Source organism: Capra hircus, chromosome 11 (genome assembly GCF_001704415.2).
Source record: "Capra hircus breed San Clemente chromosome 11, ASM170441v1, whole genome shotgun sequence".
Classification (NCBI taxonomy): Eukaryota; Metazoa; Chordata; class Mammalia; order Artiodactyla; family Bovidae; genus Capra; species Capra hircus.
Window position 1 is genome coordinate 100,745,647 of NC_030818.1, and position 14,328 is coordinate 100,759,974.

Below are 14,328 nucleotides of genomic sequence, written 5' to 3' on the forward strand. Positions count from 1 at the left end.
GGATTTTCCAGGCAAGAGTACTGGAGTGGGTTGCTATTTCCTTCTCCAGGGGATCTTCCCGACCCAGGGATTGAACCCGGGTCTCCTGCGTTGTAGGCAGACCCTTTACCATCTGAGGCACCAGCACAGAAAGTGAATGGCAAATAGGAAACAAGACTGTCATTAAGTCGAGATGTGGCCCTGGGATACTGATGGGGGCGTCAAAAGCCAGTTGGTTATTTTGTCAAGTTTTATGTTCACAAGCACCTGTACTCCTGCAGCAGCCCCAGGTGAGCTGAGCACTGGTTTGCAAGATGCACACAATAGGGAGCTATCAGACGCTGTGCATTAAATGTCCACTCTGAGCCACGCCCTGGATTACAGAGCTGACTTGGGGAGGGTTTCCTGGTCTCTCAGGTCCAGGAAGCACTCGTAGTGGTTCTAGAAGGCCTGGCTTCCCTCCAGTCCTTTGTCTGTGGCTCACTTCCTGCGTGGGGGACCTTGGGTCATGATCTGCCATCTCTGGGCCTCAGCTTTTGCATCTGTAAAATGGGGGAGGCTCTTCCTTTAGAGCCAGTGCTCAGGCCTGCTCGGGGAGTCAAGCTGTGCCCTGGAGTAGAGGCCACAGTTGGGGCACCTTGAGGCTGTGGGCTTTACTGTGAAATCTCGACTGCTCTGTGACCCCTGGGCTGGGGGCTTTCTGCAGGGGCCCAGGAAGCCTTCTTGGAGCAGATGACAGGCCTCGAGGGTGCTGTGAAGGCTGCCCGGGAGCAGCTGCAGGCGCTGGGCAGGAGTGCCCACTGTGCCCAGGCTGGAGCAGAGAAGACCTGCGTCCAGCTGGCGGACCTAGCGGCAGCACTGGAGTCCTCGGAAGAGGAGATTCTGCACGCGACCACCATCCTCGCATCTCTGGTACCCTAGGGGACTCCCTTCCCGATCCCTCCCCCGACTGAGCCTGGGGCATGTCCCCGCTTTGGGAGGCTCAGTTTTCTCATCCGCAGAATAGCGGGTCACACAGTGGCTCCTCTGCCCATTCAGTGAGATGATGTTCACAAAGCATGAGGCATATTCCAAGTAGACAGTGAATGTCCAGCCAGTGGCAGGCGTCGTTACTGTTGTTTCCAAGCTCTAGGGCTCCACCGACTGGATGCTGACTTTGCAGCTGGCTCTGAGCATTTATACATTAAATATAAATTGGAGAAGGAAATGGCAACCCACTCCAGTATTCTTGCCTGGAGAATCCCATGGATGGAGGAGCTTGGTGGGCTACAGTCCACGGGTCACAAAGAATCGGTCACGATTGAGTGACTTCGCTTTCGCTGAGCATTTATACATTAAGTGGCGTGGCCCAGTTCTCCCAATAACTGAGCCAGGTACAGGCTTGAACCTTCAGGGATGGGCCATCAGCTCCCTCTGACTTCCTTCTTTCCTCTAAAGGTGATTCCTCAGGAAGGACTCAGCCAACCTGCCAACTGGAGCCAGCTGGCCACAGAGGCACGTGCCCTTGCCAGGAGGTGAGCCCCTAGGCCCCGGGAGCTTGGTGAGGTTGTTATGCCCAAGTCGCGAAATCTCCCAATGACCACCAGGGAGCTGATATCTGATGCAAAAGCAAGAGAGTTTTTATTACCAAGCTCGAGCTGGGGCTCCCACCGTTACCGACGCAGCGGCTAAGGAGAGGAGCCTCGAACTCTGGGTTACATTGCTTATATAGGGTACTCTCGCACGAAAAATTCGAAAAACAGGAGTTTCCGGGTTGGGAGACGTCTAATTAGTTACCTTCTGTGGAAGAGTTAGGTGTTGGGTTCTGATTGGTTTTCATTTCCCGGGCTGGCCATGGGTTCTGATTGGTTCCCATTTCCCAGGTTTAATTTGAAAGTCCTGAACATAAAGTCAGGAGATCCTGATCTGGGATCTGATTGGCTCACAGGTGGTGGGGTGAGGTCAGGGGATTTCCAAAGACTCTTTCCTCAGAACTCTAAAATGGAGTCTTTTTTTTTTTTTTTTTTTGGCAAAATGGAGTGGCTTAGGCTCTTCAAGGTCCTGTCCACAGAACCATGCAGGGAGACCAGCCCTTCTCCTGAGGGCTTCCAGGCTTGGGGCCAGCCCAGTTGAGGTGTCCCCACCCCGAGAAGTTGGAACTATTGAGTACACGGCTGTATGGTGGGGGAGAGCTGTGCAGGATGCTCACAGCATCTCTGAGCCCAGAGACAGGGGGGCGAGGTGTGGGTGGAGCTGCTATATTGAGATGTAAGCCATGTAAGTCAACCGTTTAAACTGAACAGGTCAGTGGTGTTCAGTATATTCATAGAATCATGCTATTATACCATCCCCACAATCAGTTTTAGAACACTTTCGTCACCCCCCACCCAGAAACAAGTCCCATACCCATCAGACATCACTCTCCCGTCCTCCTCACCCTCCCTAGCCCCTGGTAACCGCTCATCTGCTTTCTGTCTCTATAGGTTTACTAACCTGGACATTCCGTATGCATGGAGTCGTACACGTGGTCTTTTGTATCTGGCTTCTTTCACTTAGTGTAAATTTTCAAGGTTCATCGGCATTGTGCGTTGTGTCAATACTTCATTCTTTTTTTTTTTTACAACCAAATAGTATTATTCCGTGGTTTGAATGTATCACATTTTGTTTATCCAGTCATCTATTGACGGATATTTGGATTGTTTCATCCTGTGCCTTTAAGTAGCAGCTTAAGATCCTCAAGACACAAGCTCTGAAACAATGTGTCCCTTTGGCTGTACTTTACCCCTGTAGGTCCATTTTATGGATGAGCAAAGAGACTCAGAGAAGTGAAGTGACTTGCCTAAGGACAAATGGTTAGCAGTGATAGAGCCGGATTCAAACCCAGGCTGTCTTGACCACTCTTTTCTATGCTGTCTTTATTAGGGTGACCGTATAATCTATTGTCCAAGCTGAGATTTTATGTGTGATGAAAGGCCCCATTGTACATTTTGCCAGGACAGCAGGCATAAACCCAATATAACAGGAAGAAGGGGCGTGGGTCCTCTTGCCGTCAAGTCTTCGCTGCCTGCCAGGCACAGAGGGTAAAGGAGCCTGGCCCCCATGGCTGCACTCTGCGTGGGATGGTGTGAGGCTCACACAGGGGATGGGGGTTTGCACCTAAGCCCCCTTCCGTGTGAGCTCCTGGTGATGGTCAGGTGGGCATTTTCACACAGCCACAGGGACACCGCTACCAAGATTGAGGCCACGGCTCGGAGGGCCCTGCTCGCCTCCAACACCAGCTATGCACTTCTCTGGAGCCTGGTGGAGGGCCGAGTGGCCCTGGAGGCCCAGCAGGAGCTGGAGGACAGGTGAGACCTCCCACGTGTGGGTCGGAGCCTGGGTTGGCTTCCTGGAGCCCACAGGGCCTGACCAGAGGCCAGTGGTTCCAGAAACACCTCCCTTCCCTTGAGCCCTGACGTTCCCTGGGGTGGGGTAGGATGCCTGGGGTCTTGGCTCTGCTTGGTGGTGAGTTATAGGAACCCACTCATGCCTAGAGGAGGAAATGACAGCCCCCTCCAGTATTCTTGCCCTGGGGAATCCCATGGACAGGGGAGCCTGGAGGGCTATAGTCTCTGGGGGTGGCAAAGAGTCGGACACGATTGAGCACACACACTCTCGCCTGGGGTGCAGCTCAGCCTATGGAGAGAAGGGACAAGAAACGTGAAGGAGGAGGGCCCAGGTCAGCACCTCCTCCCCCCACCCCACCCCCACAACTTCCCCACCCCCACCCCAGGCCCTGGGGAGTGCCTCTCAGGCACTAGCTTTCTACTTGGCCCCTGATTCTCTGCTGAGGAGGGGGTGGCCCCCTCCTATCCCCCTCATTCAGAGGGTCAGCAAAGACCCACCAACGTCTCACTGAGCCCAAGTGGACTTCCTAGATGAAAGACTCTGATTGGCCCAGCTTGAGTCAGGTGGCCCATCCTGAACCAATCAGTATGGCTGGGTGAATCACATGACTCACTCCCAGAGGCAGGGGTGCTGGTTCCCATAAAAAGGGATGAGGGATGGGAGTGACCTCGGGGGGTGGCTTCCCTCATAGCTCAGTCAGTAAAGAATCTGGCTGCAGTGCAGGAGACCCAGGTTCAATCCCTGGGTCAGGAAGATCCCCTGGAGGAGGAAATGGCAACCCATTCCAGTATCCTTGCCTGGAAAAAAGTCTCATGGACAGAGGAGCCTGGTGGGCTCAGTTCATCATGGGGTTGCAAAGAGTCGGGCACGACTGAGTGACTAACACTTTCTTTCTCGGGGGTGGTCCACTCCAGCAGTACCCATGGTTGGGGGAACTGGTCGGGGAGCAAGATGTGGACAGCTGGATCAGAAAGCCATCTTAGTTGATTGATTGATTATAGCACTTTGGGGGAAAAGGCCCCCAGAGCGATCATGCGACCCAGGGATCTCTCTTTACCTGGAGACCAGCATGCCCAAGGTCACCCAAGGGCGTCAGGGCCTGGGCTGCTATCCCTCCGCCAGCGTCAGGCCTTCTCCTCTTGGAGATTCATCCAGAGGAGCCAGACATTCACATAACGTGTGACTCTCAAGTGGAAACCGAGCGGGAGCCCCTTCAGAAAAGCGTGATTGAATTAAGCGAACGGAGGAACAAGAATGTAGCGACTCTGCGGCCTTTTCATTCATGAGGAAGCTGCCAAGTGGCAGCCAGCTTCTGAGGCCAGCTGCTGGGTACCCACTCCACAGATGGTGGCTCTGCCCGGGAAGTCGCCAGAGCCCTCTTCCATCGGGGATTCCGGTGGGGGCGGGGGTTGCGGCCGGGACAGCGATAGGGAGGCACAGCCTACACCCGCTCACAGGCCACCCTGCCTCTGTCTCCCCCCAGGTACCAGGAGGTACAAGCGGCCCAGAAGGCGCTGGGCACAGCTGTGGCAGAGGCGCTGCCCGAAGCTGAGAGGGTGCTGGCCGCCGTGCAGCAAGTCGGCGCAGACGCGGCCCTGCGCCTGGCCTCACCAGTGGCCCCAGCATCACTGGTCAGCTCGGCTATCCCTGGAGCTCTGCGTGGGGTGGGGATGGGGGAGAACACGGCGGCTGGGAAACCAGTGTGGCCCAGGCAGAGGCAGATGACATGGCTTATTTTTAGCTCGATAGCGGCTGATTAAAAGATAAGGCACCTCCATGGCCTGGCAGAGTGCCTGCCTGGCACAGAGCTCAGCCAATTTTAGTTATTGAAAATAATATTAAGGCCGAGGTCCCTTCTCCGTCACTGTGTCATTGGCAATGACACCAGGCAGACATGGAGTTAAATCCCAGCCCCACCATTCAAGTTCTGTGACCTTGGCCAAGGACCTTCCCCCTCTGTGCCTCAGTTACTTTGTCGGATGGAGCTCACCCTTTAGGTTATTTCTGGGCTGTATCCATCACGGGCGGGGAGGGCATTCATGGCTCACCTCTGGATAAATCATTTCATCATGACTTCTCAGTATTCCTGAAATCCCGAAACTGGGGACCTGAACTTGAAAAAAAAGAGACTAAACAAGAAATATATCTGGGACCCAGCCGGTTGGGACTGACGGGCCCCAGGCTAAATGCTCAGGGTCTTTGGTTCTCCCGCTGTGTATAAAAAAGGAAAACATGGGTAGTGACATGTCTGGCTCTGAGTGCTGTCCCAGATACTACTGAAAGTGTTAGGTAAGAAGCAGTCCCCACAGAACAGTCTGAGTTCAGAAGTACAGGTTATTGGTCCTCTACGTTAACACCTTTCCCCTCCCCAGAGTAAAGCTAGACAAAGGGCCAGTTGGGTTGGACTAGATACTGGTTTTCAGGCCCCTTATCCTTAAAAGGAGCCCAACCTCAGATACTCAAACATTCCTCGGAATCATTCTGCTTGCCTCAAACAAACAAAACCAGGAAGTCACTGCTCAGCTAGGATTCATTTCTGCCATAGAAAAAGAAAACAATCTATTGAGGGTGTTTCTCTGACTGGCTGTTTCCAGGTATAAGATTATGAGTAATCCTAATCTACCTACAATTGGCAGCTTCCCCTGTAGCTCAGTCGGTAAAGAGTCTATCTGCAATGCAGGAGATCTGGGCTCGATTCCTGGGTTGGAAAGATCCCCTGGAGAAGGAAATGGCAACCCACTCCAGTATTCTTTCCTGGAGAATCCCATGGACAGAGGAGCCTGGAGGGCTATAGTCCATGGTGTTGCAAGAGTCGGATACGACTTAGCGACTAAACCACCACCACCACCACCTACAGCGTACCAGTCTGTGTACTTAATTCAGGATGGAATTTAGAATTAAGTAGGGAGTCTGAGGGGGGAAACGCAGGTCAGGAAGATCAGCTGAGTTGCCTGAGGCCACGCTTCTAGAAATTGCTGGGGCTGGAATCAGGCCTCAAGTGACAGGTTCCCCAGCCTGGCTTCTCTCGCCCTGGCTCCTCTGCATCTTGAGGGTCCACACGCAGCCTGTCCCCCACTGTCTCTGCCCCTGGGCTTCTCCCATCCCCCTGCCCCTTGGACCTTTCTTGCCTGAGCCCTCCATTTCCCAGCAGCCTCAGAAGTCCCAGGCCGAGGCCATGAGCCTGAAGGTGCAGACGCTGGAGAAGACAGTCACGTCGAGGGAGCGCATGGTGACCGAGGCTGCCCGGTCCCTGCAGGCCACCGCCCAGGCCGTGCTGCAGGAGATGGAGCCCCTCACGCAGGTGGGCTCTCATCCTTTGAGGCAGCACCTGGAGGAGGTTGGGGCTGCCCCAGGGGTGATCTGGGGTCAGGGATTGCAGGGGAGGTGGGGGCAAAGACCAGAGCAGTTCTTTCTGCCCCTCCAGTGCCTCCCCGCCAAACTCCAGACAACCTCAGTCAGCATGTGCCAAGGCAGGAGGTCCTGACTGCCTGAGAAGGGGTAAAGGTGTGAGAGGAGGCAGGATGGTTAGACGGACAGAGCACCAGCAGTGTCCAGGGCCTGCCTACCGCCCTCTGCAGTGTTAATTACGTCTGGAGGAGTCTCATCCATTCAGTCTCCAATTCGTTAGTTCACTTGCCAGATATTTTAGCAAACACCTACATCACTCCTGCGCTCAACCCCACAGTTGACAGCCCCGAAGCGGAGGCAGTGCTAAGTAATCACAGAACTCAAGAGTTATGGGGTGAATTTAGCCCAACCCAGTGGTTTCCAGCCTATTAAAGTATAAGCACCCCTTCAGGTATGGTTTTTCTTAAACTTTTCATCTGAAAATAATTTTAGACTTAGAAAAAAGTTGTGAAGAAAATCCAAAGAATTCCCCTATACCCTTCACACAGATTACCCTTCTATTAACATTTTACCTAACCACCTTATAAAGATCAGAGTAAGGAAATCAACGTGATATTTACACGATGAGCCTTATCTACAGACTTTATTCAAATCTATCATCCACTTATCCCAGCAGTGGCTTATCCCACAGACATCTTTATTGTCCTTTTAAAGACAAGGCTCGGGGGAGAAGCTTGCTGCCAGCATCCAAAGAGCTGGGCCTTGTGCCTGTCGCTCGCTGGGTGAGCTGTGCTGTGTTAGGGTCTCCTGGGGTGGTACTCGTTAATCTAGTCCATCCCCCTGGTCCGGGGAGCAGATGAGGCCACAGCAGGGTCAGGACCAGACCCCAATGTGCAGTGACCAGCCTGAGCACAGTGCCTCCCACCTTCCCCTCCCAGGAATGCCTCTGCCAGGCGTTTGGACTTAAGACATGAGGGCTCCCTGGGCAGCATCTGGTAGCTCTTTAAACCCACATGATTGACTGATTGACCGAAATTCATGTGACGTAAAATTACCCCACTCCTTTTTTTTTGGCCAGGCTCTGCAGCATGCAGAATCTTGGTTCCCTGACCAGGGATTGAACTCATGCCCCCTGAGATGGAAAGGTGGAGTCCTAACAACTGAAACACCAGGGAATTCCCTAAAATTACCCATTTTAAGTGTACAACACAGTGGCGTTTAGCACGCTCACCAAGTGTGCAACCATCACCTCTCAATTCAGAAACACTCGTCACCCCAGAAGGAAACCCCGGAAGGGAAAACTTACACCCATTAAGCAGTCACTCCTCAGCCCTCCCTCCCCCAGCCCCTGGCAACCACCTGCTTTCTGTCTCTGTAGATTTACCTACTCTGGACGTTTCATACAAATGGAGTCATATGATATGGGCCCCTGTGTGTCTGGCTGCTTTCGCTTACCGTAATATTGTCCAGGTTCATCTACATTATGGTACATATCAGCACTTCATTCTTTCACATGTGATGACGTGTGAAAGTCACTCAGTCGTGTCCGACTCTTTGCAACCCCGTGGACTATACAGTCCATGGAATTCTCTAGGCCAGAATACTGGAGTGGATAGCCTTTGCCTTCTCCAGGGGATCTTCCCAACCCAGGGATTGAGCCCAGGTCTCCCACGTTGCAGGCAGGTTCTTTACCAGCTGAGCCACAAGAGAAGCCCTGAATAATATTCCACCGAGTGGATACACCACATTTTGTGTATCCATTCATCCATCAAATATGTATTGAGTATCCAGCCTTATTTAGTGCTGAGCTTCCTTGATAGCTCAGTCAGTAAAGAATCCATCTACAATGCAGGAGACCCAGGTTCGATCCCTGGGTCGGGAAGATCCCCTGGAGAAGGAAATGGCAACCCCCTCCGGTATTCTTACCTGGGAAATCCAATGGATAAAGGAGCCTGGCGGGCAACAGTCCATGGGGTCACAAAGATTCGGACACGACTCTTAGCAACCGAACCACCATCATCACCTTATTTAGTGACAGCGGGGAAGAAACTAATTTCCTAGGAGTAAAAGTTGTGTAAGAAACAGATTCTCTATTTCGCATCCTCTTGCTGAGATACAGCAGCATTCTGAAAAGAAACTTTCAGTCATCCATCTTTCTTTTACTTCTTCAGTTCCAGCGTTCCTTTAATATTTTGTGGGACAGAGAAGCTCTTGGGAGAGATATTCAAAGTGTAACATTGACGGAGTAAGACAAGTCAGGTAGTCCTGGTAAACAGCGTAATTCCGCGTCCGTTTTGGTGCCCTTTGGGGACCTTGTATATGTGGGTTTGGTGCCCACCTGACCCGGCTCTGCCCAGCACACCTCCAGCACCACCTGCCCAACCCCTCCCATCTCTCTCCAGCTGCAGCAGGAAGCCAGAGCTGCCCTGACCCGAGCTTCCTCATCTGTCCAGGCTGCCACAGTGACCGTCATGGGAGCCAGGGCTCTGCTGGCTGACGTGGAAGGTATGTGTGCCTTGCTTGGCCCCAGGCTCATCAGTGCACAGACGCGCGTGACAGACCCCAGGGATCGGGCCTCACCCTGGGCAGGCCAGGCTGCAGGGGCCAGAGGCCCAGTCACATAAGCATGAGCCAAAGAGACCGTTGCCTCCGCCTCTCAGGACCTCCCTTTCCTGTCGCTGCTTGTCCCTCCCCATCTCACATACCACTCACCCCGTTCTTGCCCACATGGCCATCCATCACCAGACCACGCACAGAACCTCTCAAGAGCAGATGGGAGGAGAATCGGATGCCGTCAGCTGTCCATCCCTGATCCAGGCCACTCTGGCTCAGTCACCTGGTACAAAAATGGCTGCCCTGGTCCAGCCTCCAGTGGGGCTACGGGAAGGGATTTGGTGTTTCTCTTTAGAAGGGAGCGTGGGTTGATGCCAGTCCAAGTCTCTCTTGAACTTTAGGAAAATGAGGCCAAGTGGCCCCATTTTACAGATGAGTAGACCAAGAAAGGAAATTCTGCTGCATGAAATGTGGAACAGCCCTTAGCCTGTAACTGTTCTGCCAAGAGAGGGTTTGTGTTCAAATAAGTTTAAGAAATGGGACAAGCTGTAGATCTCCCTGAGGCCTTGCAGTGCACACCTTAGTATACTAAAGGCTCTGAGAAGTCCTGCAATTAAACAAAACAGGTTCACTTTTTATTGGCGTGCCTCCATGAAGCATGCGGGATAGTTCCCACACCAGGGATTGAAAATGTGCCCCTGCAGTGGAAGCGCAGATTCTTACCCACCAGACCGCCAGGGAAGTACCCCGGGTTCACTTCATATAAACTTAGTTGACGTTATGCCCTAGCATTTCTCAACACCCTATGGAACTAGGACTCCCCAGCGTGCCCTTTCAGAGAAGGCAATGGCACCCCACTCCAGTACTCTTGCCTGGAGAATCCCATGGATGGAGGAGCCTGGTAGGGTATAGTCCATGGGGTCCTAAGAGTCAGACATGACTGAGTGACTTCACTTTCAGTTTTCACTTTCATGCATTGGAGAAGGAAATGGCAACCCACACCAGTATTGTTGCCTGGAGAATCCCAGGAACAGAGGAGCCTGTTGGGCTGTGCCGTCTATGGGGTTGCACAGAGTCAGACATGACTGACATGACTTAGCAGCAGCAGCAGCAGCAGCAGCAGCAGCAGCAGCGTGCCCTTTAAGAAATACCGGTTTTGTGTACAAGAAGCAAAATAGATCTAAACTTTGGATTATCCTCATAGAATGATTATGTACTATTATGTCCTTGAAAATTACAAAGCTTGATTCTTTTTAAAATTTTATTTTGTCCACCATGGGGGGCAGCCCAGAATGAGATGGTTAGATGGTTAGATAGTATCACCCACTCAATGTACATGAATTTGAGTGAGCAAGCTCCAGGAGATCGTGGAGGACAGAGGAACCTGGTGTGCTATAGTCCGTGGGGTTGCAAAGAGTCGGACACGACTTAGCAACTGAACAACAACTGTAATCAGTACCCCTTGGGATAAATTTCCCCTAGAATTTGATCTGAAAGGAAAGGGGAAAGTCTTTCTTTCTTTATGGAGAGACACTGCCTTTTATTAGATAATAAAATCCGTGTGAATTGTCGAATTTCCCCTTTTGTCTTGGCTGCTAGGAGGCTAATTGGTGAACAGAGCATCTGGCCCTGCACTGGCATGGTCCTGATTTTCTGGCTCTTCTCACTTTTCCTCGTCCTCCGAGTTACATACGGCCCTTGGTTTTTCATTTTAATGGTCCAGTTGATCTATCATGATAAGCTGCCTCAAAGCCTTTGAAGAAATGGGCGGTCCATAAAAACACAGAACTGAATGGGTCTTTCTATATACTGGGCTGTGGCTCCCATCTCTACTGGCCCAGGCGTTGACCACCATGTAACCCTGTGACTTGTATGTAGAGTTGGCCCAAAAGTCCATTTGAGTTTTTCCATAAGATATTCCATAACCGAAACAAGATCTTCCCAGCTGGTTCAGTGGTACAGAATGCACCTACCAATGCAGGAGACTCAACAGACCTGGGTTCGATCCCTGGGTCGGAAGGATCCCCTGGAGGAGGAAATCGCAACCCTCTCCAGTATTTTTGCCTTGGGAACTTCTATGGACAGAGGAGCCGGGCAGGCTACATACAGTCCGTGCTGTCACAGAGTCAGGCAAGACAGCACACACTCATGCAACCAACTTTTTGGCCAATCTGATATCGTAGTATCACGTGAATCTTTACACTCACAAAGCACTATGTCTCATTTAGGTTTTTCCCGGGTGATCCTGAGAAGTAACACACACAGGTCTCGTGTGTCGTATTCTTCATTGTCCAAGGGTCTGGGGACAGTCAGCTTCCGGTGGGGACCTCCTGTTGGGCTCTCCAGGCATGAGCCCAGCCCTCCTGACACAGCTTCGGCTGGGTTTATAGGAATGAAGCCGAGGTTTCCTCGGCCCAAGGACCAGGCCGCGCTGAGGAGGAAGGCGGCCATCGTCCAGGACAGGATCCTTGCAGACTCGAGAAAGAAGACCAAGCAGGCAGAGAGGATGCTGGGAGATGCAGCTTCTGTCTCCTCCAGGGCCAAGAAGAAGGGCAGGGAAGCCGAGCTGCTGGCCCAGGACAGTGCCAAGGTCAGGGCCAGGGACATGACTCCTGGGGCGTCCATGTCTTCAGGGCCTGGGGGAGGACTGGCATAGAGGAGGTGCCCTTCTGTGGGGCAGCTGCCCTCCCACATTTGCCCCTTTCTGTGTGCAATGCTGAGTGCTCTGCACTTAACCAGGGGCTCCCAGGCTCTGAGCTCTGGAGCTTCACACGGGTGACCCTGTTGATTTTGCATGAAATAGATGTCACTGCAGTCCCCGTGGGACAGGTGGGGACCCTGGGGCCCAGCCTGGTTCAGTAGCTTCAATCACATGAGCAGGACTCACACCTCGGTGTGTTGGGCTCTACTCCCTAAACCTCTAGGCTTTTCTTGTTTAATTGGGGCCAAGTTTGAATCGATGTGAATCTCCCCAGCACCTTCACTGGCTTTGTTGCTTGGGTCCCAAGTGAACTGGCCTTATTTTTTTAAGTGTATTCTTTTTAAAAAATTAATTAATCTGACTGAGTGGGGTCTTAGCGGCGGCACTCAGGATCTTCATTGCGGTGCACAGACTCTGTAGTTGTGGCACTCGGGCGTCAGTAGTCTCAGTAGTCGTGAGACGTGGACTTATTTGTTCCGAGGCCTGTGGGATCTCAGCTTCCTGACTGAGAATCAAACCCGTGTCCCCTGTATTGCAAGGCAGATTCTTAGCCACTGGACCACCAGGGAAGTCCGCTAAACTGCCTTCACAGCTGCCTAGAGAAAGTGCTGGATTTGCAGGCGCCCCCAGGCTTGCTTCTGGTCCCGTTGTTTCAATTCCGGCCAGCTCCTCTCCTCTGCAGCTGTCTCCCTGTCTCTGAAATAGCTGGAGTTTCTCCTCACAGGAGAGATGGGTAGGGTCCAGCGACCTGCACCGCGCCAGCATCCGGTACATACCTGTTGAATGAATGAATGAATGAATGATCGTGGAGGGATGAAGTGAAGTGATGACCGCTTGGCGTGATGACCATTAATATCCTTTACCTCTAAAAGGACTCTCCTGGGGACTTCCCCGGCAGTCCAGTGGTTAAGACTTCACCTTCCAATACAGGGGGTGGAAGGTTCAGTCCCTGGATGGGGGGCTAAGATCCCACATGCCTCGCAGCCAGAATATTTTTTAAAAAATCCATCAAATAGAAGCAATATTGTATTACATTTAGTAAAGACTTCAAAAAATAATCCACATTAAAAAAAAAAAACTTAAAAAAGGAAAAGAAGGACTCCTTCCACTCACCCTCCCCTCTCTGCTGCCTCCCACCCACAGCTCGCCAAGGCCTTGCTGAGGGCAGGGAAGCAGGAACACCGCCGGGCTAGCCGGCTCTCCAGCCAGACTCGGGCGACCCTCAGACTGGCCTCCCAGCAGCTGCTGGCCTCAGAAGCGCACAGACAGGAGCTGGACACCGCTGAGCGGGTACGAGACCCCCACCCTTTTCCCTCCTGATCCTGGACACCAGCTGGGAGCCGCTCAAGCTTTTCCTCTCCCCCTGCCCCCCAACAGGATGGTGCCAGGCTGAGCCAGATGGAACGGCAGATCCGGGAGTCACGCAGCTCCCTGGAGAAAGACATCAAAGCCTTGTCAGAGCTGCTCACCAGGCTGAGTAAGGAGACCCCAAGGCCGGGCCCTGGGCCCCTGGGTCCCTGGCACACCTCTGGGATCTTTCTATGAGGCCCAGTCCAGGGGAAGGTTGTCTCCTAGCCCTCCTATCCATTGCTTCCGGCATCCTGAGCCTTGTGGTCGTAACTGCTCCAGGCCCCCTCACATAAGGCAGGGTTGGGGTCCAGAAACAAGCTTACTTTGTGCCTCCAGGGGCTGCTACTCAGGAGGAGGGAACGCTCACTACCTGCCCAACACCTGTAGGCACCAGGTGACTGGATCTGGCCTCAGTGGTTAAGGATTTCAGAGAAGGAGAGAGAATGTCACAGGAGCAAGCGTGGCGCCGGGGACCAGGTGCTGGCTTGGGATCAGATAGACCAGGATTCAAGTCTGGCACTTTGCCTTCCTGGGCTGTGAGATCTTAGGAAAATCACTCACCCTCTCTGAGCCTCAGTCAGCCAATCTGTGAAATGGGGTCACAGGGGGTAATTCACAGGGTGCTTGCCACGCTGTGCGGTGTGTGTGTGCCCGCGTGCTCGGTCGCTCCAGCCGTGTCCAGCTCTGTGTGGCCCCGTGGACTGCAGCCCGCCAGGCCCCTCTGTCCATGGGACTCTCCAGGCAAGAGTACTGGAGTGGGGTGCCACGTTCTCCTCCAGGGCATCTTCCCAACCCAGGGATCAAACCCACGTCTCTTACATCTCCCACATTGGCAGGTGGGTTCTTTACTGCTAGTGCCACCTGGGAAGTGTGGTGAGTCAGTAAATCATGAAGGGGACAGCCCCCAAGACGTGGAGCCCTCGAGCAGAGGTGAGGGGCTCAACTGCCTAATAGCAGTTAGGCTGAAGTGCTAAACTTCAGTGGCCTTCAGGGAAGCAGTTGGCTTCACTGGTAGCTCAGTTGGTAAAGAA

At 52.9% G+C, this 14,328-nt stretch overlaps 1 protein-coding gene across 1 annotated transcript in view; it reads left to right on the forward strand.

Annotated features, from left to right (window-relative positions):
* Window positions 1-14,328, forward strand: part of LAMC3 (laminin subunit gamma 3) — a 68,122-nt gene that overhangs the window by 49,592 nt on the left and 4,202 nt on the right. Inside the window, exons 19-27 of the mRNA XM_018055991.1 lie at window positions 686-891; window positions 1,417-1,493; window positions 3,171-3,305; window positions 4,829-4,976; window positions 6,497-6,646; window positions 9,096-9,198; window positions 11,637-11,836; window positions 13,091-13,237; window positions 13,325-13,424. Coding sequence (XP_017911480.1) covers window positions 686-891; window positions 1,417-1,493; window positions 3,171-3,305; window positions 4,829-4,976; window positions 6,497-6,646; window positions 9,096-9,198; window positions 11,637-11,836; window positions 13,091-13,237; window positions 13,325-13,424 — 1,266 coding nt within the window. The remainder of the gene's footprint in view (window positions 1-685; window positions 892-1,416; window positions 1,494-3,170; window positions 3,306-4,828; window positions 4,977-6,496; window positions 6,647-9,095; window positions 9,199-11,636; window positions 11,837-13,090; window positions 13,238-13,324; window positions 13,425-14,328) is intronic.